This window comes from Ascoidea rubescens (assembly GCF_001661345.1).
Source record: "Ascoidea rubescens DSM 1968 unplaced genomic scaffold ASCRUscaffold_5, whole genome shotgun sequence".
NCBI classification, from domain to species: domain Eukaryota; kingdom Fungi; phylum Ascomycota; class Saccharomycetes; order Ascoideales; family Ascoideaceae; genus Ascoidea; species Ascoidea rubescens.
Window position 1 is genome coordinate 871,328 of NW_017962917.1, and position 21,350 is coordinate 892,677.

The window sequence follows — 21,350 nt, forward strand, 5'->3', positions numbered from 1 at the left end:
CTTAGGGGAAAAAGAAACAACCACCTTTTCAGCTCACAAGTATCTGGATTTCTAAATCCAGTATTTCATAGGCCAGGTGGACGTCAAAAACAATAAAAAGCTTTGCGGACTAAAACCTCGTGGGATCGATTGCCAAGCTTTTTAAAAAAACATGTAGTAATAATTAGTTGATTTTTTCTCCAAAATTTCCAAAACGCCAACTCTCCAGCCTTACCCGTTGCTTTTTTGGGCCAGCAAACAGATCTCGCACTAGACAAAAAAAGGAATGTCCAAACCAAATAGCAATCCGATAAATGCTATAGGGTCGTGCGAATAGAGTCTGAATAAAGTATGCTTCTATGGTGATTTTTCTAAAGAACATGCAAAAAACTATCTTCCAGTGCAGCAAACATATAGGGCTCTTTGGCGTTTTCCCCATCAAACGCAGTAAGGCTGGGTGTGAGCAACTTCCAGTTGAGGTTTGTGTGGCAGTGCAATTGCCGAAAAAGGACAGTATCAGCATGCGACCGTCGGTGCACCACCACAATCAAAGTCTGGGCAATAAACGTGGTGCATGGAGATGCATGAATCTCAGTTTTTTATTTCCACATGTTTGCGCACCGCTGCTGATTGGGTGAAAAGCATGCAGCCGATCCTCCATAAGTTTGTTTATGTCTCAAGATAATTAAGATTTCTAGCTTGATCTCTTGAAGATACCAAAACAAGTTTGTTACAATTTTTTTCTCCATTCCCAATTTTTACAATTTCCTTCAGTTTTTTTTTTATTTGGATCAAAAGGCTGATGATTTTGTTGATTTATAGAAGCTGGTCTTGTGATATAATCTTTTTTACCTGCCAAAATTTTTACTATTGTTTATACATTAATTCATGTCAATGAGAGTGTTCTATTATTATCAGAAAAGCTTGCTCTAAAGCACCGAAAATTTCCGAGAGAAATTATAAAAACCATCGATAAGGATCGCTTTCTAAACTTGTTTAAGCTTTTCAATGTTTAAGCATAATCATGTACTTGCATTGACATGCAGAGTCGATTAATCGAAATCTTTGTATATTCAATAAAAAATTCCATTTATTTATCTACAAATACAAAAAAACCAATATAATTTACACAATTTATATATAATGGCAAGTACCCAGATCGGTTTGCAATTTTTCTGCAAACAAGCATACTTCCACTTAACCATCCAAGAGATCTCAAAACAATAATTGGAATATAACTAAACACTATAAGACAATTTACAAAAAAAAATATTATTTCATAAAGATAATCATAAAAACATAAATCTCATAAAGAAATCAATCCAAGACTTTTTTATTCTCTGTCACTCGAGTTCCAAAACCAAGAGTGTGAATTTTTGGATGGTAGTTTTTTTGTATTTTCAAATATTTGTGGCTCGGACCCATCATTGGGAATAACCTTTCTAGTTTCTTTGATTTCAGATGTACCATCTTCAAACCATTTCTCGATTTTGGTAAAGTTTTCAATAGAACCATCTTCTTTAGTTGTAGAAGAAAATGAAGATGAAGATCCAACTACTTTTTTGCCCGATTCATTTATCTTATTTATATCAGTTTTTTCGATTGAAGAATTTGAATTTTTATCCAATCCGTAAAATTCTTTGAATTTAGTTTGAGCTTCCAATCTTCTTTTTTCTCTTTCTTGTTTATCAACTTCCGCCATATGCAATCGCCAATCCAAGTATTTTGTATAGTCTTGAAAAAACTTGTACTTGTTATTGTCATAAGTATTAGACAAAACGTCCTCTTTAGACACCGCAAACTCGGTTTCGGGAATTATGGCCTTGGGAAACAAACATCTCCAAACCCCCTTTTCATCCCAAACTGATAATCCACTTTTCTCCTTGCAAACATTATAAATGTTGGTTGAAGGAATCGGATAGGCCCATAGCCCCAAATTGTTACCACCTTCTTTGAATCGTTTGAAAAAGGGAAATGGTCTTTTAAATCCAAGATTAGAACAACCACTTTGGTCATTATCAGAATCTTGAAAGGATCCAGAACTAAAACTAAAATCTTTGTCGAAAAATGTCGATCTCATTGAATTAGCTTGATCCAAAATATCATCCATAAATCCAAATGATTTTCCCAAAATATCAGAGGTGACATCAGTTGCAATACTACTGGCAGATCCAAATACTTTTTTCAATGATTTCTCGGCATCCTTCAAGCTCTCATAGAATTCATCCTCTCCAAACTCATTGGAGTTTGGAGAAGGATCATAAACATCAATTTCAGAGTCTTTTTTGTCCTTTCCAGAAAAAAATCCCATTTTATTTTGCTTCAATATTTGCAAATAGATAAATAATAAATATAATAATAAATATAATAAATAAAATAAAATAAAAAACAGACAAATACTATACTATAGAAGTAAATTATCACCAGTTTGCCACACTGTTAAATCAAAGTCCTAACAATAATAAAGAATTTTCTCGAAAATCATGTGATAATTGCAACTAAAACCATCTCTTCTTATCAACAAGCAACTAAAAAAGAGCTGCAAAAATTTTATTCAAAACTCATCATCTTCCTCATGAAAAAACGTACCGAAAGTGATAATGGTCAAGTAAACCAAAAAACCACCCCCCATACTCATCAACATTGCATTGCGTGTAATTAACAATGAATGGTACAACATCAAAGGCAACGCCAAACCACTCAATACAAGAAAACCTGTTAAGAATTTCCCAAAATCTGGCACTGATGAAGTACTCTCATTCATAAAATCATTGTTATCTAGCTTTCCAAAAACTGCATTGGGTATGGGGGCTACCAAAAATATACCAATAACACTCAATGGCCTCCAGTTATTATAAACAGCACAACTCAATACGATCAAGAGAAATCCAAATGCCAAAATTATAGATAGGCATATTATTTTGGACAAGGGGTTTATTGTTATCATTTTGGGGTCTGGAAATACTATTATTAGTGTTCGACTGACAGATTGAAGATTAATTGTAAAGAGTACAGCTCTTAAGTGATTTGCACAGCTCCAAATGAAGACAATTTAAGTTTCAAAAACAAAATTCTGTTTTCAAAGCTTTTCACGGGATTCGAACACATGTCCCGGCAGTCTCCTATTGGCTTTTTGGTGGGCATAAGATATAATACAGAGTGAATAAACAAATATATCAACAGATAAATGAAGAACTCTTTGGCTACTTTTATTCAAATGACAAGAGAACATGCTGAGCTGAACGCGTAGTATTTTCCTTTCTACATTATGGTGTGGAGCCCAAATAAAACAAATAATATATTAACACTAAAATACATATTTAAATTTGCAATAAAATATAATTGTTAAAAAAATTAATATTAGATAATTTAAGTGTCTTTTATCCAGTAAATAAATCAAATTTTAGTTCTCATAAAAAGGTTTTTTTGTCACGCAGCTAATAAAAATCTGTATCACAAAATATTGAAGATCCTAATTCTTTTTGCTATTTCCAATTTATGAAGGAAAATGAGAAGTGAAAAAAAAATTAGCTAATACTCTCCAGCTCTCGATTAAACTTGTAAAAGAAAAGCTTCTTCCAATTATCAAAATTTTCTGTAATTTGAAAATTTTTAGCAACCTCCTTTATATTGAAATCCTGATTCCAAGTTTGTTCAGAGTGCCTAAAGATCTCTGCTTTATCAGTGTAAAATCTTCTAGCTGTCTCTTTATTAGATAAATCATTTTGCAAGCCAGTTATTTGAAATGTATTTTTCTTTTCATATTCATTAAGATCAGGACAATAGTCGATTATTGGAATCGTGCCACTCTCATTGATTGTAAAATCAGTTTCAATCAAGTATCTTTCCACATCAAATTCCTCGTCTCCATTTTCAATTTCTTTTTGATTATAGTAATCGTATGTGTACTGTATTTCATCGTTATCATCTCTAATGCTTAAGTTGTTTAAGTCATATAATAACTCGTTGGTAAAATTTAGTTCATTGGAGCTAGTTATCTTGAGATATAAATTTTCATTAATATCAAGAAGACCATTTCGTTGTTTAATATATTTAACTCTTCCTTTAATTCCTTTTATATGTGGATAATTTTGTGGTCTGATTTTCCTCTTTTTAAATTCTAATATTTCTGTTTCGTTGATATTTATTTTTTTTGAGCTAAATTTTTTTTTTTTTGAAAGAGAGGTGGTATCAGAAATAGAATATGATTTATTAACTTTTATACCGCCTGTTAATAAGTGGGTTCTAGCTGAATAAAAAATTGATAATCTTAAACAATAAATAGCATGAAGCTTCAAATTAATGATATCATTATCATCAAGCAAAGCATTATTAACTACTTTGACTCTCAAATTATGAATTTTTTCAAGTATATCATCTTCATTTTTATAATTAACATTTATAAAACCATCATATAGATGGCAATTGTATGGATATAGCATTATATGCGAAGTCATAAAATCGGTGTAAAAGAGATAGGAAACTTCTGGAAAAATATTATATAATAGATTTGCAAGCATATACCAGTAATTATAGAATATAACTTCAATAAATTCTGTAATGTTTTTATTGCTGTTGATAATGTCTAAGCTAATTTCACGCCTTATTTGAATATAAGAATCATTATTTACTAAAAATGATAAATTAAAGATTTCAGGGGGTAAAATTTGAAACCAGTTACTTAATATTAGATAGTAAACGCCGGTAGGCAATTCTATTATATATTTATCACTTTTTCTTTGAGAAACATCAATTAGATTATTAAGATACTGAAGCAATTTTTCTGTTTGATAAATAAATTTGAAAAATTTGAATTTTAAGCGTAGTGATAATACATTTGATTCTAGATTAAAACATTTTAGTAATATAGTTTTAAATTCAGACAATTTTTGGCAAATTTCGATTAAGACTTTGTAACTTGTTGGTTTAATATAAAGTCTGGTAATTAACGAAAAGACTCCTTGAGTATAAAACTTCGGGGCGATGCTTAGAGCAATTTGAGGATTAAATAAATACTTAAATACCAATTCAATATTAGAAGAATTCAAATTTAGATTGAAACCAAATATACCATTGTCTTGTTGCTGAGATTGTGTGTTTGAATTTGGAGATTGTGTGTTTGAATTTGGAGATTGTGTGTTTGAATTTGGAGATTGTGTGTTTGAGGGATATCTTGGTTGAGTCATATCAATGTCCAGTTCACTGTCATTTACGTTGCTTGGAGTGTTGTTATTAGAGCTATAGGAAGTTAATTCTAATGGAAAATAATTCATATCGACATTTGAAGGAAAAATTGTTTTAAAAAATTCATAAAGATCATCAGCACTTTTTTGGTCTTTATTATTGATTTTAACATTTTGTCGATGCCAATTTTCAACAACGCCTAGTAAACCATTGCTATTTGTATAAGCCCAACTGAATGGAAAAGTGTTGTTATTTTCGCTATTATCAGACATGTTGAATTGGTTTAGAAAATAGAAACATCTGTGGTTTGTTAAAGTCCAGCATGATATGATGTCTTCAAAGGCTTTATTTGCATAAGATTTCAAGTAATTTATGGTGGATTGAATAGATTGATTTGAATAACGATCAGATAGAATGATTAAATCAGCCAAAGTTTTTGAAGTAATTTTTTGAATGATTGTGAATTTTTCGATTGGTTCTTCTTGCAAGTAGTCATTAGTTGAAGACGAGTTGGACTCTACCATGTATTGAGCAAAGCAATCGCATAGAGTGTAGTTATTTTTTAATTGGATTATTATATAATCAATGGCTAGGGAAATAAGGATATTGAATGCTAACTCATATGAGTCGTATTTTATTTCTATTTTGTTTTCTTGATTTTGATTATTTTGATTATAATTTTGGTTATTATTTTCATAATTCAAAGTTTTAATTAAAACAGTATCTAGACAGTAAAAGCAAATGAATCTAAAGAACCCACCTAAGCTAGGTTCACTGAGTGCGACAGCTCTATTGAAGCCAGTTGTTGTATGATTTTTTGAAAAGTTCAATTGGAAGTGATCTTCAGGGTATTTTATTAGTTTGAAGGAGTATTTTTTTTTAACAATGGTAGATGTGCTTTCTGATGGTTGAAGTGTTTGAATTGTGGAAGAATTCTGACTTATTTTCATCGAGATTGGAACGCTTTTAATTGAAGATGAAATAGTTGCAAAATCTGTGTTGCTGCTTGAGAAATAAGGTTCTTTTGTACCCAGAGTTCCGATGGTTTCGTTTGACTCCTTTCCAGTTATTTGAGTGCCTAAAGGGTCTTCTATAAATTGAAAATTTAATTTGTCCTTTCCTTTATTATTACTATTATTATCATTAGTTTTGTTGTTATCGTTATTTTTGTCATTTTTGCGAAGATCTTTATTCCCATAGGTGGGATTATGGAGAATTTTTTGGTTTTCCATGTTCATATTAATAAAAATATTGTCATTTCCATCACCATCACCATCACCATCATTTTTATTTTGGATTTTATTAGCAGACATAACGGTTGTGTTATTATCGAAGCTAGTAGTGGTATTAGCAATATTGAAATTCTGGCTAGCAAAAGTGATGTTATTTCTATTATTGTTACTATTGTCAGATAGAGGATTATTGCTGATAAAGATGGTATTTTTTTTGAAATTATAATCATCGATTTGAGCTTGAGTGTAATCGCAATAGGAGCATCTCAATAGCTGATCATGGGGAATCGTTTTGGATATTTTTTTCTTATTGTTGTTGTATCTTTGACACTTCAAGCATTCTGGAAAGGTCTCATCACACTTGATTCTTCTTTCTTTGCACTGCTTGCAACCAAGTTTTGAATTAGTATGCTTTTTTCTTTTTTGAGCTTTATTGGAAACTCTAAAGGACGAGTACAATGAAGAAGAGGAACCAGACATTGCAGTTAGTAAAATAATAAAATAATAAAATGGTCAAGTAATCGCAAAAGGTGATAGTCGCAAATTGCAGATTTTGTTTGCTGCCTGAAACAAAAAGGTCTTTTTCAAAGTATAATTGTTTTATGTAAGTTTTCCCGTTCTGAATGTGCTTGGTGATGTTCTTTATAGCTCAAAAAAGGCTCAGGTTCTATTTTGTGCTCCAGAGCTGTAGAAGCTTTTTTTCACAGCCAAATCGATCACAGGGAAAAACGCACCCACCTGTTGGTCCCCAGACTGCTTTTCTAGCTGGATCTGCAGCCTCACCCTCTAACCGGGACAGTGATGAATGCGCCCCAAAAGCAGAAGTTGTCAATCACGTGCATCCAGTCAAACCCCCAGTCGAGACTGGCATCCACTTTTGCGGACAATATGCAGGTTCCGGCGCTAGGATGTGCGCTGAAATTTTCCACAGATTGTATTTCGTCTCAAAGAGTCAATTTTGGACCGAACCGAGCAAAGTACTAAATCAGGTTGCAGTACCAAATCGGGCTGCTTTGATTGGGCTTCGGCCAATTAAAGCGGCGCTGGGGTTGTTTGGTATCTCGGGAGAGAAACACTTTTTTTTTTACGATGGGCTGAACTTCCAGCTCTGTGGTGCAAAAGCCTTGAAGGAAATGATAGAATATCGACTTATAAATAGGATTTCCTTTCTCAATCGACCTGAATTTTTTTTCCCATTTTTTTTCCATTTTTTTTCCATTTTTTTTCCATCTTTTTTTCTTTTTCTCAAGCTTCTGTCTGTTCTCTGTTTCTTCTCGCTGCCGGGTCTGTTTTGCATTGAATTATAGGAAAAGAAAACAAATAAACAATGTCTTCTGTTGCCACTGAGACAGTAACTCTCAACCAAAGATCTAGGAAGAAGCCCGCAGTCACCACCAACTTGACTGCTATTGATACCTTTGGAAACGTTTTCAAAGCTCCAGACTACACCATAAGCTCTATTTTATCTGCTATTCCCAAACACTGTTTTGAAAGAAAATGGTACCTCGGGTTGTACTATGTATTTAGAGATATATTCTGGTGTGTTGTCTTTGGCTATTTATCGAAAACATATATTCCATTAGTCTCTAACTACTATGTTAGAGGGTTGTTATGGGCTATTTACACCAATATTATTGGCTGTTTTTACGTTGGGTTGTGGATTTTGGCACACGAATGTGGCCATCGAGCATTTTCCGATTATGAATGGCTAGATTCAACTGTTGGATGGATTTTGCACAGTTATCTTTATGTTCCATTTTTCAGCTGGAAATTTTCGCACAGAAAACACCACAAGTACACTGGTAATTTGCATAAAGATATGGTTTTCGTTCCAAAAACCAAAGAAAAATTTTTAGAAAAACACGAAGTATCCCACTTGAAAGAATTAACTGAAGAAACACCTATTGTCACACTATACAATCTTGTTATTCAACAGGTTATTGGCTTTCAGTTATATTTGGTCTCTGATGTGACTGGACAGCCCTATCCAGGTGTCTCCAAATGGAAAGTTAATCATTATAATCCAAATTCGCCAGTGTTTGATAAAAAGGACTACTGGTTTATTGTTTTGTCAGATATCGGTATAATTTCTCAAAGTATTATTGTTTATCTTTGGGGCAAGAACTATGGCGTGTGGAGTGTTGTTATTGACTGGTTTATTCCATACATGTTGGTTCATCATTGGATTGTGTTTTTGACATATTTACAGCATACAGACCCAACTATGCCACATTATGACAACGATGAATGGAATTTTGCTAGAGGAGCAGCTGCCACAATTGATAGAGAATTTGGGTTTATTGGACAACATATTTTCCACGATATCATCGAAACACATGTTTTACATCACTATTGTTCAAGAATACCATTCTATAATGCTAGAGAAGCTACAGTTGAAATCAAAAAGGTTATGGGAGAACATTACAGACATTCAGATGAAAACATGTGGATTAGTTTGTGGAAAACTTCTAGATATTGTCAGTTTGTTGAGAACGATAAAGGTATTAATATGTATAGAAATGTTAACGGCCTAGGTCCCAAACCGATTGATGATTAGGACATATATAGGTATAGATTATAGAAGTATAATACAGATAAATATATAAATATATAAATATATATAGATATATACTTGATTAATTTATAATTTATTTTAACTTTACATTAGTTTTAGTTTGACTTCATTTAACTTAATTTAGTTGCAAAGTCTTTTTGATATTGAATTGACAGAAACAATAGAATTACTTTATCTTGCATTTCAATTTATTACAAAAATTGAAATAAATAAAGACCAAAATAAATAAATTATTTATTTAATTAATTATTTACTAATCAACCAATAATGGCAAGCAAATTAGAAATACGAGATAAACATTGATTCAGATATCTCACATCTTAACTGTGAATAAATTTTTCGGATGATAAAGAAGTAAATGATTCCGAAGATACCAGATCTTTCAAATTTTTGAATTTGTTAAAAATTTGGACAATATACAGTTAAATTACATAAACAATATAAATATATCGTGATATAATATAATATAATAATATAAGATCAAATGGTTCACGTTTAAAAAGCAATTTCAAAGATATAATCAACAAAAAAAAAAAGAAATGTGATTGTCCTTTCTTTGTCATTTACTTCATGACATGACTAGAAAAAAGAATTCAAAAGTCATTGATTGTATCATTATATTATAATACTACAGCTCGATATTGTTATCGATATTATCAGAAACCAGTCACATCCAATTCAGAACTGAGTCGATTTCTCAGCCAGAGTAAGAAGAACTTGGTGAAGTCTTTGGTCTTATCAAAAAATAAACCCTTTCCTTCCTTTTTACAAGGAACAAAAACAGTCACAATTCAGCCCGGAGCACTTTGAAAACACGTGCATTTACTCACGTGATCAAGCCCCCACATAGTGGAATTCCAGCGCTCAGCTTCGTGACTGGAAGCAGCTGTCACACAGCAAAGTGCTTCATTTGCGGTGCGAAAGAAAGCAAAAGCGGAATCGTTTCCACTACTGAGGAACACAGGCACCAATAAGGTCTGCACAACAAAAGTCATCCCAAAAGTCAGAGGGGCGCTAGACGGTGGAGCCTGGGCCGGACTCGAATATCTCCGCGGCGAAAAAGAGATTTTGACACTGTGGCGCTCAAGGCTGGCAACTGTGGCGCACGGAAGTAATAAGGTTGGGCGTGGCCAGTGCGACGTGCCGAATCAGACTTTTTTCAAGACGATAAGACGTTTCCTACAGCTGTTGAGTAAGTAAGAAAGCAGTTTGAGTTGGCTGTAGAGAGCTAATTTCTCGATAGTGGATCAAAACAAACAAACAAGTGCAAAGAGCTTGAGCAGAGTTGTTTTTTCTAGATTAGTGTATCTTTCGCACTATCAATCCATCATTACAGGCCAAAACAGCATTATCACCAACGAACGAAAACATGATATGTGATGATAAATGGACGATATGCATCAAGGTTGTGCGAGAAAGTTTTGCACAAAGAAAGTTCTCACAAGAGCAAGAGCATGATTCGGGGAGGCGAATGGTGGATAGAGCTACTCAAAGCAATCTCCAGAGCAGATCAAGAGAAAGCTCCAAAGAGCCAATCAGAGCACTGCGTGGGGTTGACACATTACTGCTACTGCTTCCCATGGTCTTGTGCTCTCCTCGAAGCCTCTCTTTCTGCTGCCAGTTTACTGCTAATTTGTTGCCATTTCTCTCAAGCTCTCCAGGCCATGCTATTCATACGCCATCTCCTTGATGCGCCATTGAAAACAGACCACAGCATTTTCAGACACTGAGGACAGATTCGGAACCGGCTTCCGCTTCACACCACCCCCGCGAGTGGGATGGAACAGTGTCTCTTTTTACGCTCTCTCTTCACACGGTCTTTATTCACCCGTGGAAACGGCGCTTTTCTCGTGACCAGCCCACGTGGCCGCTTTGCTGTGTGAAAAAATTCCAACATTTTCTAAAACCACTCACTTTTGCTCAAAACGGATCTAATTTTGCGTTGTCCAACCTCTCTTCTATTATATTCCACTCTAAACAGCTATACTTTTCCTGTTGCTACCCTATTGTTGATATTTACTGTGTACTCTTACAGATCCTAGAACGGTAGTGTGAAATGAGAAATGAAATTATCGATCTAAACTAAACTAAAAAAAATAAAACTATACAAAAACAGCAAAGAGAAACTAAATTCCAAAGGGATATATGAATAAAAAACAGGTTAAAAGAACAAAGGAAATAAAAAAAAAATAAATATATTTGAATATATTATTGAGAAAACAGTATTAATAATATTATTATTACCAAACTGACGGAATTAATAAACTTGAAAAAAATTAAACAAATTAAAATATTATGATATTATGATATAATGAAATTATGAAATTAAAATAAAAAATAGAAGCAAATAAAAAAATTAACCCAAATCCGAATTTTTATAATTATACCTAACTTTTTTTTTTATTTTTTATTTTTAAATTTTCAATTTTCAATTTTCAATTTTATACAAGATTATCCATAATCTTGTATAAAATGAATTGTTTTGCAGCCAAAATTTTATGCACTTGACCATTTTAAAACTTCTAGCGATGCAACAACAATTGCAATTGTAGTTGGCAATGTTAAGACAACATATCCCCAAAACAAGACACCAGCCATTTCCTTTTCATATAGCTCATTCAATTGACAAATTTGTGATAACTGAATAGCTGGTGGTGATATAGTTAAAATAAATGCAACAACCAAAAAGACTGGATCGTCCAATATAGATATTGGCAAATACTTGACAACAACAGCAATCAATGGCAATAATATCAATGGCGGTAAAATCATTCTGGATAATAATGAACCAAATATCAATTTGTTGTAATTTGGAGTAGCAGGTTTAATGTCTGGTGATGGGTACAAGTTGGATCCCAAGACAACTAAAATCAATGGAATTGAAACAGATCCCATTTGTCTTATAGCCAATGCAACTGTGTTTTGAATAAACCCATTATCAACGTAAAACGATTTCTGTAAAATCGGCACTGAGGCAACAAACACTGCTGCTGCCATTGAGTATAATGGTGGATTCATAAAGGCTAAAAATGATTCTTTGAATTTCATTAATTTCTCACTCATATTGTTTAAGAAATTGCTACTATATCTTCTAGTAACAATTCGATTATTATTTAATAAACTTGTAGTTTCATTAGTACTAACGAGTTGATCACCATTATCGATGACACAATCATTATCATTATCATTATCATTATCATTATCATTATCATTATCATTATCGCTGGAATTAGAAAGAACAGTTCCGTATCTTAATGAAGATCCCGCTGAAGAATCTGATAAATCACTAATATGTTGATGATTTTCTAGTAACGATTGATATTCTAAATCACCGTCATTTATTTTTTTATTATTATTATCATTGTCGCCATCACTGTTATTTATAGAAACAACTTTTGGATTGTTCTTTATAAGATATCTATTAGGCTGATAAATTTCCTCGTGGGTTCTCTTTTTTAAAAGAGTGTTATAACCCCAAGACCATCTTAAAACTTGCCCCAATTGTTGAAAGATCAAAAGATAAAGAATACCTCTTGACGCAACGTTATCAGGAGTATCATTTTCAATATCGTCCCACAATAAATTTGGCAATGTGTATGACAAGGCTATGGTTAATGAAACAGGCAAGGAGTTTGAATTACCAAACACTGACATTGCAGTAACGTAATTAGTCTCTGGCTCATTCAATTTTAAAATACTGGAAGTTATTTGAGAACATGAATAAGAAACTAAAGTGGATATCACGTAGAACACAGGTATTATAGCAATCTCAATCAATTTCTTTAAACTCAATGAAGGTGCCAATTTGGAGAAGATTAAACATGGTGTGAACAAATCAACGTTTAATTGACTGATTTGTTTTTGAGCAGTGGGATTTAATAAACCAACTTTAGCAGAGAAATACCCAGCAAGACAAATTATAATAACCTCAACAACAGCTTGAAATGTTAAGAACGAAATTTCCAAATAAGATAGTTCAGCCATAAATTGAATCTGAAAGTGGAAAAGAAAAATAGTAAAGGAAAAGGAAAGAGAAAAAGAAAGTGAGAGAACTTATTTAAATTCTCTGAGTTAATTTTTTTTTTTAGAGTTTTTTTTTGGATTTGGTTTTCTATTGTTGGATTTTTTAATTAGGTATTCCTCAGCAATCGCAACAAAAGTAAGACAAACTATGGTAAGAATAAAAAAAATGAAACTAAAGAAAAAAATGAAAGAAAGCGAGTAGGTTTTTATATTTGCAAGCTGAACTAGAGCATAAAGTCCATTTCAAGTGTAGGCAATGAGTGCATTTTAGATTTGTTCCTTCATGTTGAGCAGCTCAAGTTGGAAGAAAAATAAATGCTGAAATTATCTGAAAGTATGAAATTAATGATAAAAAGTTCAAATAGAAAGAGCTTAAACTCTAAAACACTCCGTGCAGATCTCGGAACAGTTTTAGTCAGGTGAGTTTCTGCGCCACACCGGATTGGGATGTTGCATTTTCTCCAACTGCGAAAACAGCTTTCGGCGCGAAAAACCGGAAGAGAAGAGTTTTCTTGTTTACGCATGTGTGCCTGCTTTTTGCTCCCGTTTCTGCGGACGCTCCTTGTTGGTGCAATTCTTGGGGGCCGCGATAAGTGATGGAGCGTGCGAGATTTATGGAATAAAGTAGCCCGATTAGAAGCTTCAGCAAGAAGGGAAGATAGATAAACTGATAGATATAAATTGAAGGCCATTGGAACAACTATCGTAGGGACTGGGTTTTGTTATAGTTCTCATTATACTTTCACTTTGAACGTTTTAGCTTTTCATCGTTTCTAAATTTTTACGTTTTTATATATTTACATTTTTATCTTTTTATATTTTTGTATTTTTGTATTTTCACACCATTACTTTATTGCAGGTACATTTTCGCTCAACATTTCAGCAGTTGCGATTTTTTAGCATATGAGCATTTGAGAAATTTTAACAAAACATGAACAAACCAGGAATTTCACGAAAACTAGCTGTTGTTGGTGCTAGAGGAGTAGGAAAATCTTCACTAACTGCCAGATACACACAAGAAAAATTCCTAGATTCCTACTATCCAACAATTGAAAACCAATTTTCCAAAGACGTCACAATAGATAAAAAGCTTTATAACCTAGAGATATTGGATACTGCTGGCCAAGATGAGTACTCCATGATGAATGACAAACACTTGATTGGTATCCATGGATACATATTAATTTACTCAGTCACTTCAAGATCCTCCTTTGAGCTAATCTCAACCATTAGGGAAAAGATCGTTGATTCCATTATACCCCTAAGCGATGGTGATTCTGTTGACATTCCCTTTGTTATAGTGGGCAATAAAACAGACTTGAATGCTCTGAGACAGGTTCCAACTACAGAAGGTGAAGAGCTAGGCAAAAAATTCAACTGCCCTTTCATTGAAGTCAGTGCAAAGGATAACATCAACGTTGACAAGTGTTTTAAGTTGGTATTGACCACTGTTAACAAGTTTATTGATCCTCCCATCTCTAAAGAGTCCAACTGTTCCATTGTTTAAACAGCCTCCTCACTCATACTGGCATTCCTTCACACCTAATCTCTAATCTCTAATCTCTAATCTCTAATCTCTAACCTTCAATCTATAATATATCTTTCTCTTCTCAGAAATGTCTCTTTAATTGAATATTTCTATAATTACATATCTCCTACCTGCTAAAAACCCACATACACTGAACTCGTTTTCCTTTGGATGTGGAAGTAAGTCACATGTTCCTGTTCTATTCGGAAAAAATTGAAATAAATTAAAAAAAATTAGAAATAAAAAATCGTTAAACCAATTATAAGCAGAGAGTCTTTTGTTGAGATATCTATTGATATTAACGCACATTAATCTATATAAACCGTTACTTTTCTTATTTAATTACTTTATTCCATATATTTCGTGATCTTTTGTAGATTTTTTTATCTTTTTGCCTCACTTGACCTAGATCTTGACAAATCTTAGTTAGAAAAATGAATTCTAGAGAAATCAAAACCGCTATATCCAACATAGAAAATGCTTCTAATGATGAAACAATTATGGATATCTTAAATCTACTAAAACGAGACGTTAAACCAACTGAAATGTTACTAAGAGTAAGTAACGGGACCTTCCCTTTCAATTTTTTTTTTCTTTTCTTTTCTTTTCTTTCCTTCTTTCCCTTTTAGATCTAGCTTTTTTTTTACTAGCGTTTTACTAACGTTTTACTGACATTTTATTTATTTTTTTTATTTCTAGGAAACGAAAGTTGGTGTATCTGTTAATAAACTTCGTGCATCAAAGAATCCAAAGATATCTACTTTAGTCAAGTCAATAATAAAAAAATGGAGGGAAATTGTCAGTGCTGAGAAAAAACTAAAGAATAAATCTCTCTCACACAGCAAACCCTCAAAATCTTTTGATAAATCACACAATTTATCACCAAACTCTTCAGATAACAATAGCACCAGTAATGTTAGCTCTAATAATAAAGCTCTTGCTAATAGCGGTTCTAAAATCCTTAATTCAATTCCATCTGTGTCAAACAGTAATTTACCAAGAAATGCTAGAACAGATAATGTCAATGTTCAAATCTATGATGATAAAACGAGAGTTAGTTCATTAAGTGCACTATACAATGCTTTGGTCTCAGATAGACCACCATTAATTTATAAACCTTCTGAAGCATTTAAAATAATTAAAGAGATTGAAGCTTTATGCCATAAACAAACGCTATATCAAATTAATGATACTTACAGATCAAAATTAAGAACCTTAGTGATGAATATTAGATCAAAGAATAATCCTCAATTAAGATACAAAATCTTGAATGGTGACATATCTCCCTCATCTTTGGTTAAAATGTCGCCAGAAGAAATGATTAATGATACCTTGAAGGAAAAAGTTAAGAAAATGAAAGAAGAAAATTTATTTAACGCCGAAGTTCCTCAAGAAAAGAGAGCTGTAACTGACAGATTTACCTGTGGCAAGTGTAAACAAAAAAGAGTTAGTTATTTCCAAATGCAAACTAGAAGTGCTGATGAACCTTTAACAACCTTTTGTCGTTGTGAAAATTGTGACAATAGATGGAAATTTTCTTAATTTAATTCAATTGCTTGTTATAATACATTGGTCATTGTTTTTTATTTTTTTTTTTTCTGTTTTATTTTCAGTTTCTCGGATTTCTTTATTACTTTATTACTTTACTACTTTATTATTTCATCACTTTAGTATTTAAATATGAAATCTGTATATTAATTCTTTAATTTTTTGCTATTAATCTTAGTTTATATCGTGATTAACATAAACTAAGTAAATCACATTATATTTCTTTTCAAAGTTCTCTATCTCTATAAATGTAATGAAGAAAACAAACGAAAAAGAATACCAATATAATCGGTAAAAAAGATTTAAAGTTTAATAATAACTAGAAATTTGTGAAAACATGATGATATTTATATATTAATATAATAAGGCTGATAAAAAAAAAAGTAAAAATTGGAATATGAATAAATGTTTAGGTCTATTATTGATGAAGAGGTTATTTATCACCAGTCAAGGCTTCGTAAGCCTCGACATATTTAGCCATTGTTTTAGTAACAATTTCATCTGGAATTGTTACATTTTCTTTGGCTCTCAACTTATTATCGGTTAACCAGTTTCTTAAAAACTGTTTATCATAAGAATCCTGGCCTTGACCTAGTTTATAGGTTGACAAGTTCCAAAATCTTGAGGAATCAGGAGTTAGAACTTCATCGACTAGAACTAGATTATTTTCATCATCCAAGCCAAATTCGAATTTCGTATCAGCGATGATGATATTTTTAGTCTTTGCATAGTCTTTTGCTTTTTTGTATAATAAAATTGCAATTTGAATTAAATCGTCAACGATTTTTTTGGAACCAACAATTTTAATTGCCTTTTCGATGGAGATGTTTTCATCGTGTTGTCCGTTTTCAGCTTTAGTGGATGGAGTAAAAATTGGGGATTCAAATTCATGAGATTCTTGAAAGCCTGGGGGATATTTCGTTCCATGAACGGTTCCATGTTTCTTATATTCAGACCATGCAGAGCCTGTTAGATAGCCTCTAACAATGACTTCTAGAGGGACTAATTTGTATTTATTAACAATTAGAGATCTGTCGACTAATTGTTGTAGATATTTTGGTTGCTGGATTTCTTTGGTCAAGCCCTGTTGGAGCGTAATATGGGATAGATGGTTTTTGACATCGTCTTTGAAGAATTCAAACCAAAACTCTGATAATTTCGTCAAAAGCTTTCCTTTGTTGGGAATACCATTGTTCATGACAACATCGTAGGCTGAGATTCTATCGGTGGCAACAAACAACAACTGAGAATCATTCACTTGGTAGATATCGCGAACTTTGCCTCTAGCGATTAGTGGTAGTTTGCCATCTAGATTTGTTTCTAGAAGATAGGGTTCTTGTGACATTGAGCTTGTATTAGTAATAATGGGGATCCAGGGTCCTTGATAGGGATTGAAGGGATTTGAAAAAGGTGGTGATGAAGAAGTGAGCAATGAGAGTTGGAATTAACAAGAAATGGAGGGAAATCGAGCATGTTCCTCAAAATGGAGCAGAAAATTTTCTAACCTGCGCTAAGGGGACGGAGCGAGCGAGTCCCGAATAGACGGGCTCTGATTTCCACGGCGTTTGGAGAGAGAAAGAGAAAGAGAAGGAACGGTATCCGGAAAAGGTTCAAAACAGGATTTTGAGAGAAAGCCCATCGAAAGTCTTCTTAATGACGGGAGATGGATTTGGAAGGAACTTTTGAAGGAGATTGGTTAGTGAAAATGGGATCTAATTCAGCTGGTGGACTAGTATATAACAGTTACATGTCGCCGGTTGGGTGCATTGACCGATTTTATTTTTTTTTTTGATGTTTTCTTAATTCTCGATTACAAGTTTGAATACAATAGAATAGAAGATGTTTCATAAACTGAGTAATTTAACGTTCAAGTGGGAAAACATTTGTGTAAGTGTTCCTGGCAAAGACAATTCAAATGGGGATATCAGTATTTTGACCAAGAACCAAGGATCAGTTCGCTCGCGACAAATGATGGCTATTATGGGGCCTTCAGGAAGTGGGAAAACAACATTATTGAATGTGTTAGCTCAAAGAGGCGTGCCACCAAAGGGGAAACAACAAGGGGTGGTAACAGCTGGTGATATGGTGGTTACTCTGAAAAACATCAGGCAGTTTTCAAGTTATGTGGAACAAGAGGATTCGTTGATTGGGTCATTGACGGTTAAGGAGACAATTGATTTTGCAGCCAAGTTGTCAGAGAGCAGCAATGGGGCATTGGGAAATTTTGAAGACCGAAATGGAAGGGTGAATGAGTTGTTGGAGTATTTGGGGTTGATGAATCAAAAGAGTACGAAAGTTGGGACGCCACTTCAAAAGGGAATTTCTGGTGGACAAAAGCGTCGAGTGTCAGTTGCTTCTCAAGTGATTACGGAACCTAGTGTTTTGTTTTTAGATGAGCCAACATCAGGGTTGGATTCGACAGCGTCATATGAGGTTATTAGTACAATTAAAACGTTAGCCAAGGCGATGAATATTGTTGTCATTGTTTCTATTCATCAACCGTCGACATCGACGTTTAATTTGTTTGATAAAGTGATGTTTTTGTCAAAGGGATTGACAGTTTATAGTGGAGAAGTTGGGAAGGTTGTTTCGTATTTCAAATCAGTTGCCGGATATGAAATTCCGGAGTTTTATAATCCAGCCGAGTATATCTTGGAGTTGATAAATACAGACTTCCATAAGAAAAGTGGTAGTGGTTCTGAGCAGGATGAAGATGGAAAAAAAGATATTGTGAACAAGTTGAGGAATATTTGGGAAGATTATGGGCACAAGACAATTGAGCAGATGGTTGAGTTTGAAGAATGTGGAAGCGATGGAGAGTGTCCTGAAGCACTATTTCAAGAACCGTGCAAGTCAGTGAGAAGCTGTGTTTTGATCAATGTAAAGCAAACGTATTATTTGATGCAGAGATTGTTTATCAAGTCGAGAAGAGATGTTTTAGCATATTATGTTCGAATTGTGATGTACTTGGGGTTGGCGATTTTGATGGGGACAGTTTGGCTTCGGTTGGGGAGCGAGCAGGAAAATATCCAGCCATTTATCAATGCGATATTCTTTTCGGGAGCATTCATGTCATTCATGTCAGTTGCCTATATTCCAGCGTTTTTAGAAGATTATGGAGCGTATAAAAAGGAGCATATGAATGGTCTTTATGGGGCATTCGCATTTGTGGTGTCTAATTTTATGGTGGGCTTGCCTTTTTTGTTTATCATCTCGTTGCTATTTGGAGTTATCACGTATTTCATGTGCAATTTCCGACAATCGTCGACAGGATTCGGTGAGTATGTGATGTGGTTGTTTCTTGATTTGGTTGCAGCAGAGAGTATGACGGTTTTCGTGTCAACGATGTTCCCGGTTTTTGTTGTTGCATTGGCCCTCACAGCATTTATGAATGGGTTGTGGATGGCGGTGGGCGGATTCTTGGTGAGTGCGAGCATTTTGAACGACTTCTGGTACTATAGCTTCTACTGGGTGAACTACCAGAGATATGTATTCCAGGGGATGATGTTCAACGAGTTCCGGAAGGAGAGAGTATTTGAGTGCGATGATGGATGCCATTGCATGTACTCGTCTGGATTGCAGGAGCAGTGTCAAATCGAGGGAACTGCAGTGTTGAGATCGCTAGGATACGGGGACAACGATAAGGGTCTCTGGGTCGGAATCTTGGTGGCGTTGATCTTCGCCTACAGGCTCGGAACGTACCTCGCCTTGAAGTACGGAAGGTAGAGCCAACATCCGCCAACATCCTTCAACACCCAGCATCCAGCAACGCACTCCGGCGCTGTGGGCGCAGCGGCGGGCGCAGGACTGCGGCTGAAGGTTCGGGCTTGTATTGTTCACCAGCTCCACTCTCTTCAGTGCTAGAACTGCTATCTCTCCATTGCTCTCATCGTCGTCTCAGGCTCTTTCATCTGGCTCCAGGCTTTCTTCTCTGTCTGCTCCCTCCTCTGTTCTGCTGAGCGTTCTTCTCAGCCTGCTCCTGCTACTCTTCGCTCTTCTCTAAATAATTTCTCTATAGCTCTAGGTCTGGTTATCAACCTCCCATCTTTGCTATCTCTTATCACCAGTTGCTACCATCCAACTCGCTTTCACTGCCCAATACACTCAAACACACTGTTCGATAGAGCACAATGCCAATGCGACACAAGAACTCCTCCTTCGCCATTCCATTCGAGCTCAATTCCCCCAGACACAACCACTCCAACTCCTACGACTCCCAGGAGATCTCTCCCACCCACTCGCTCGATGACTTGAAGGCCTCCACTCCCAATACAACCAAGAAATCATCTTCCAAACTAAATCTAAATGCAAACTTCAAAAACACCATCAAAAACATCAACATCAAAAACTCCTCCTCCAAATCAACAAAAAATACCACATCTCCTCCTAACAAAAACAATGCCCCGAATTACAACAACAACAATGTCAAACCCATAATCAGCAATTCTCTGTTCTCTCACCAAAACTACAAATCCTTTGTCACTGAAAGCTTGCCCTCCTCAAAGACCACCAACGACATCAACCATCGTCTTTTGAACTACACTGCTGAAGCCTTTCCCTCCACTCCAAGACTAAACAAAAAGGATTCTACCCTGCACCATCACCATCTGCATAACAATTCCATCTCCTGGAAACAAAAGTCTTCTGTATCAAATCACAACATAAACACAAACACTTACCTCTACAATAACGACTTTCTCAATAATGACCAGCTATCTTCCAAAAATCTAAAAACTTACACTTCCTCTCTAAAATCAAACAACATTCCAATATCAAGATCAACCTCAAATATCGCTTCAATGCTATACTCAAACTCCCATACCCAAAACCACACTCGCAATCGAAACCACAATAATACCAACTCCAATACCAACTCTAATAATACCAATAATAACAACTTTACATCAATACTCCATTCAAACTCAAACTACAACATATCCTCCTCTCCAGACAAAATCATTCCCAATAACTTATCAATACCGACAAAAAATATACTCACAATGACAAAATCAATGTCCACATCAAGCATATACTCTGCCGACTCCTATGACTCAAACAACAGCTACTCAAACATCAATAACTACTCCACCATCGACAAAAACAACATCTCCTCCTCAAACCCTACCCTATCCAACTTCCCCCCTCTAATCTCCCTAAAAGAATCAAAATCTTCCTCCTTTTCAAACTACAGAAAATCAACAAAAAGAAAACTACTGTTCCATAAATTGCTACACTCAAACTCAAAAAAAAACCTTCACTTTAAAAATTTCCAGCAAAACAA

General features: G+C 34.4%; 10 protein-coding genes across 10 annotated transcripts; 5 read left to right on the forward strand and 5 right to left on the reverse strand.

Annotated features, from left to right (window-relative positions):
* Nucleotides 1-1,327: 1,327 nt before the first annotated feature.
* Nucleotides 1,328-1,948, reverse strand: MPM1 (Mpm1p; the record flags this gene model as incomplete). The annotated part of the gene is made up of 1 exon (XM_020189831.1): nt 1,328-1,948. A coding segment is annotated over one exon (621 nt), but the record flags the coding sequence as incomplete, so codon positions are not given.
* Nucleotides 1,949-2,533: 585 nt separating this feature from the next.
* Nucleotides 2,534-2,926, reverse strand: ASCRUDRAFT_34372 (Vps55 family protein; the record flags this gene model as incomplete). The annotated part of the gene is made up of 1 exon (XM_020190514.1): nt 2,534-2,926. One exon carries the CDS (start codon nt 2,924-2,926, stop codon nt 2,534-2,536), a length of 393 nt encoding a protein of 130 aa, XP_020047954.1.
* Nucleotides 2,927-6,324: 3,398 nt separating this feature from the next.
* Nucleotides 6,325-7,054, reverse strand: ASCRUDRAFT_75633 (Zn(II)2Cys6 transcription factor domain-containing protein; the record flags this gene model as incomplete). The annotated part of the gene is made up of 1 exon (XM_020193150.1): nt 6,325-7,054. A coding segment is annotated over exon 1 (551 nt), but the record flags the coding sequence as incomplete, so codon positions are not given.
* Nucleotides 7,055-7,594: 540 nt separating this feature from the next.
* Nucleotides 7,595-9,015, forward strand: ASCRUDRAFT_75634 (oleate delta-12 desaturase). Its single transcript, XM_020193151.1, has one exon. It carries the CDS (start codon nt 7,723-7,725, stop codon nt 8,950-8,952), a length of 1,230 nt encoding a protein of 409 aa, XP_020047956.1. The 5' UTR covers nt 7,595-7,722; the 3' UTR covers nt 8,953-9,015.
* Nucleotides 9,016-10,260: 1,245 nt separating this feature from the next.
* On the forward strand, nt 10,261-10,897 carry ASCRUDRAFT_143960 (uncharacterized protein). Its single transcript, XM_020189202.1, has one exon. It carries the CDS (start codon nt 10,350-10,352, stop codon nt 10,698-10,700), a length of 351 nt encoding a protein of 116 aa, XP_020047957.1. The 5' UTR covers nt 10,261-10,349; the 3' UTR covers nt 10,701-10,897.
* A 117-nt stretch (nt 10,898-11,014) lies between these two features.
* ASCRUDRAFT_75635 (auxin efflux carrier) lies at nt 11,015-13,264 on the reverse strand. Its single transcript, XM_020193152.1, has one exon. The coding sequence runs from the start codon at nt 12,952-12,954 to the stop codon at nt 11,467-11,469; it is 1,488 nt and encodes a 495-aa protein (XP_020047958.1). The 5' UTR covers nt 12,955-13,264; the 3' UTR covers nt 11,015-11,466.
* A 335-nt stretch (nt 13,265-13,599) lies between these two features.
* ASCRUDRAFT_75636 (uncharacterized protein) lies at nt 13,600-14,702 on the forward strand. Its single transcript, XM_020193153.1, has one exon. It carries the CDS (start codon nt 13,925-13,927, stop codon nt 14,498-14,500), a length of 576 nt encoding a protein of 191 aa, XP_020047959.1. The 5' UTR covers nt 13,600-13,924; the 3' UTR covers nt 14,501-14,702.
* Nucleotides 14,703-14,955: 253 nt separating this feature from the next.
* Nucleotides 14,956-16,063, forward strand: ASCRUDRAFT_34301 (transcription elongation factor DST1; the record flags this gene model as incomplete). The annotated part of the gene is made up of 3 exons (XM_020190510.1): nt 14,956-15,078; nt 15,221-15,323; nt 15,417-16,063. The coding sequence occupies 3 exons, from the start codon at nt 14,956-14,958 to the stop codon at nt 16,061-16,063; spliced, it is 873 nt and encodes a 290-aa protein (XP_020047960.1).
* A 439-nt stretch (nt 16,064-16,502) lies between these two features.
* On the reverse strand, nt 16,503-17,414 carry ADE1 (phosphoribosylaminoimidazolesuccinocarboxamide synthase; the record flags this gene model as incomplete). The annotated part of the gene is made up of 1 exon (XM_020194262.1): nt 16,503-17,414. One exon carries the CDS (start codon nt 17,412-17,414, stop codon nt 16,503-16,505), a length of 912 nt encoding a protein of 303 aa, XP_020047961.1.
* Nucleotides 17,415-17,661: 247 nt separating this feature from the next.
* ASCRUDRAFT_143987 (PEP carboxykinase-like protein) lies at nt 17,662-19,997 on the forward strand. Its single transcript, XM_020189203.1, has one exon. The coding sequence runs from the start codon at nt 17,909-17,911 to the stop codon at nt 19,793-19,795; it is 1,887 nt and encodes a 628-aa protein (XP_020047962.1). The 5' UTR covers nt 17,662-17,908; the 3' UTR covers nt 19,796-19,997.
* Nucleotides 19,998-21,350: the final 1,353 nt, after the last annotated feature.

Coding starts and splice junctions, on each gene's coding strand:
- ASCRUDRAFT_75635 (XM_020193152.1), bottom strand. CDS start 12,954: ATGGCTGAACTATCTTATTTGGAAATTTCGTTCTTAACATTTCAAGCT.
- ASCRUDRAFT_143960 (XM_020189202.1), top strand. CDS start 10,350: ATGATAAATGGACGATATGCATCAAGGTTGTGCGAGAAAGTTTTGCAC.
- ASCRUDRAFT_143987 (XM_020189203.1), top strand. CDS start 17,909: ATGTTTCATAAACTGAGTAATTTAACGTTCAAGTGGGAAAACATTTGT.
- ASCRUDRAFT_75634 (XM_020193151.1), top strand. CDS start 7,723: ATGTCTTCTGTTGCCACTGAGACAGTAACTCTCAACCAAAGATCTAGG.
- ASCRUDRAFT_75636 (XM_020193153.1), top strand. CDS start 13,925: ATGAACAAACCAGGAATTTCACGAAAACTAGCTGTTGTTGGTGCTAGA.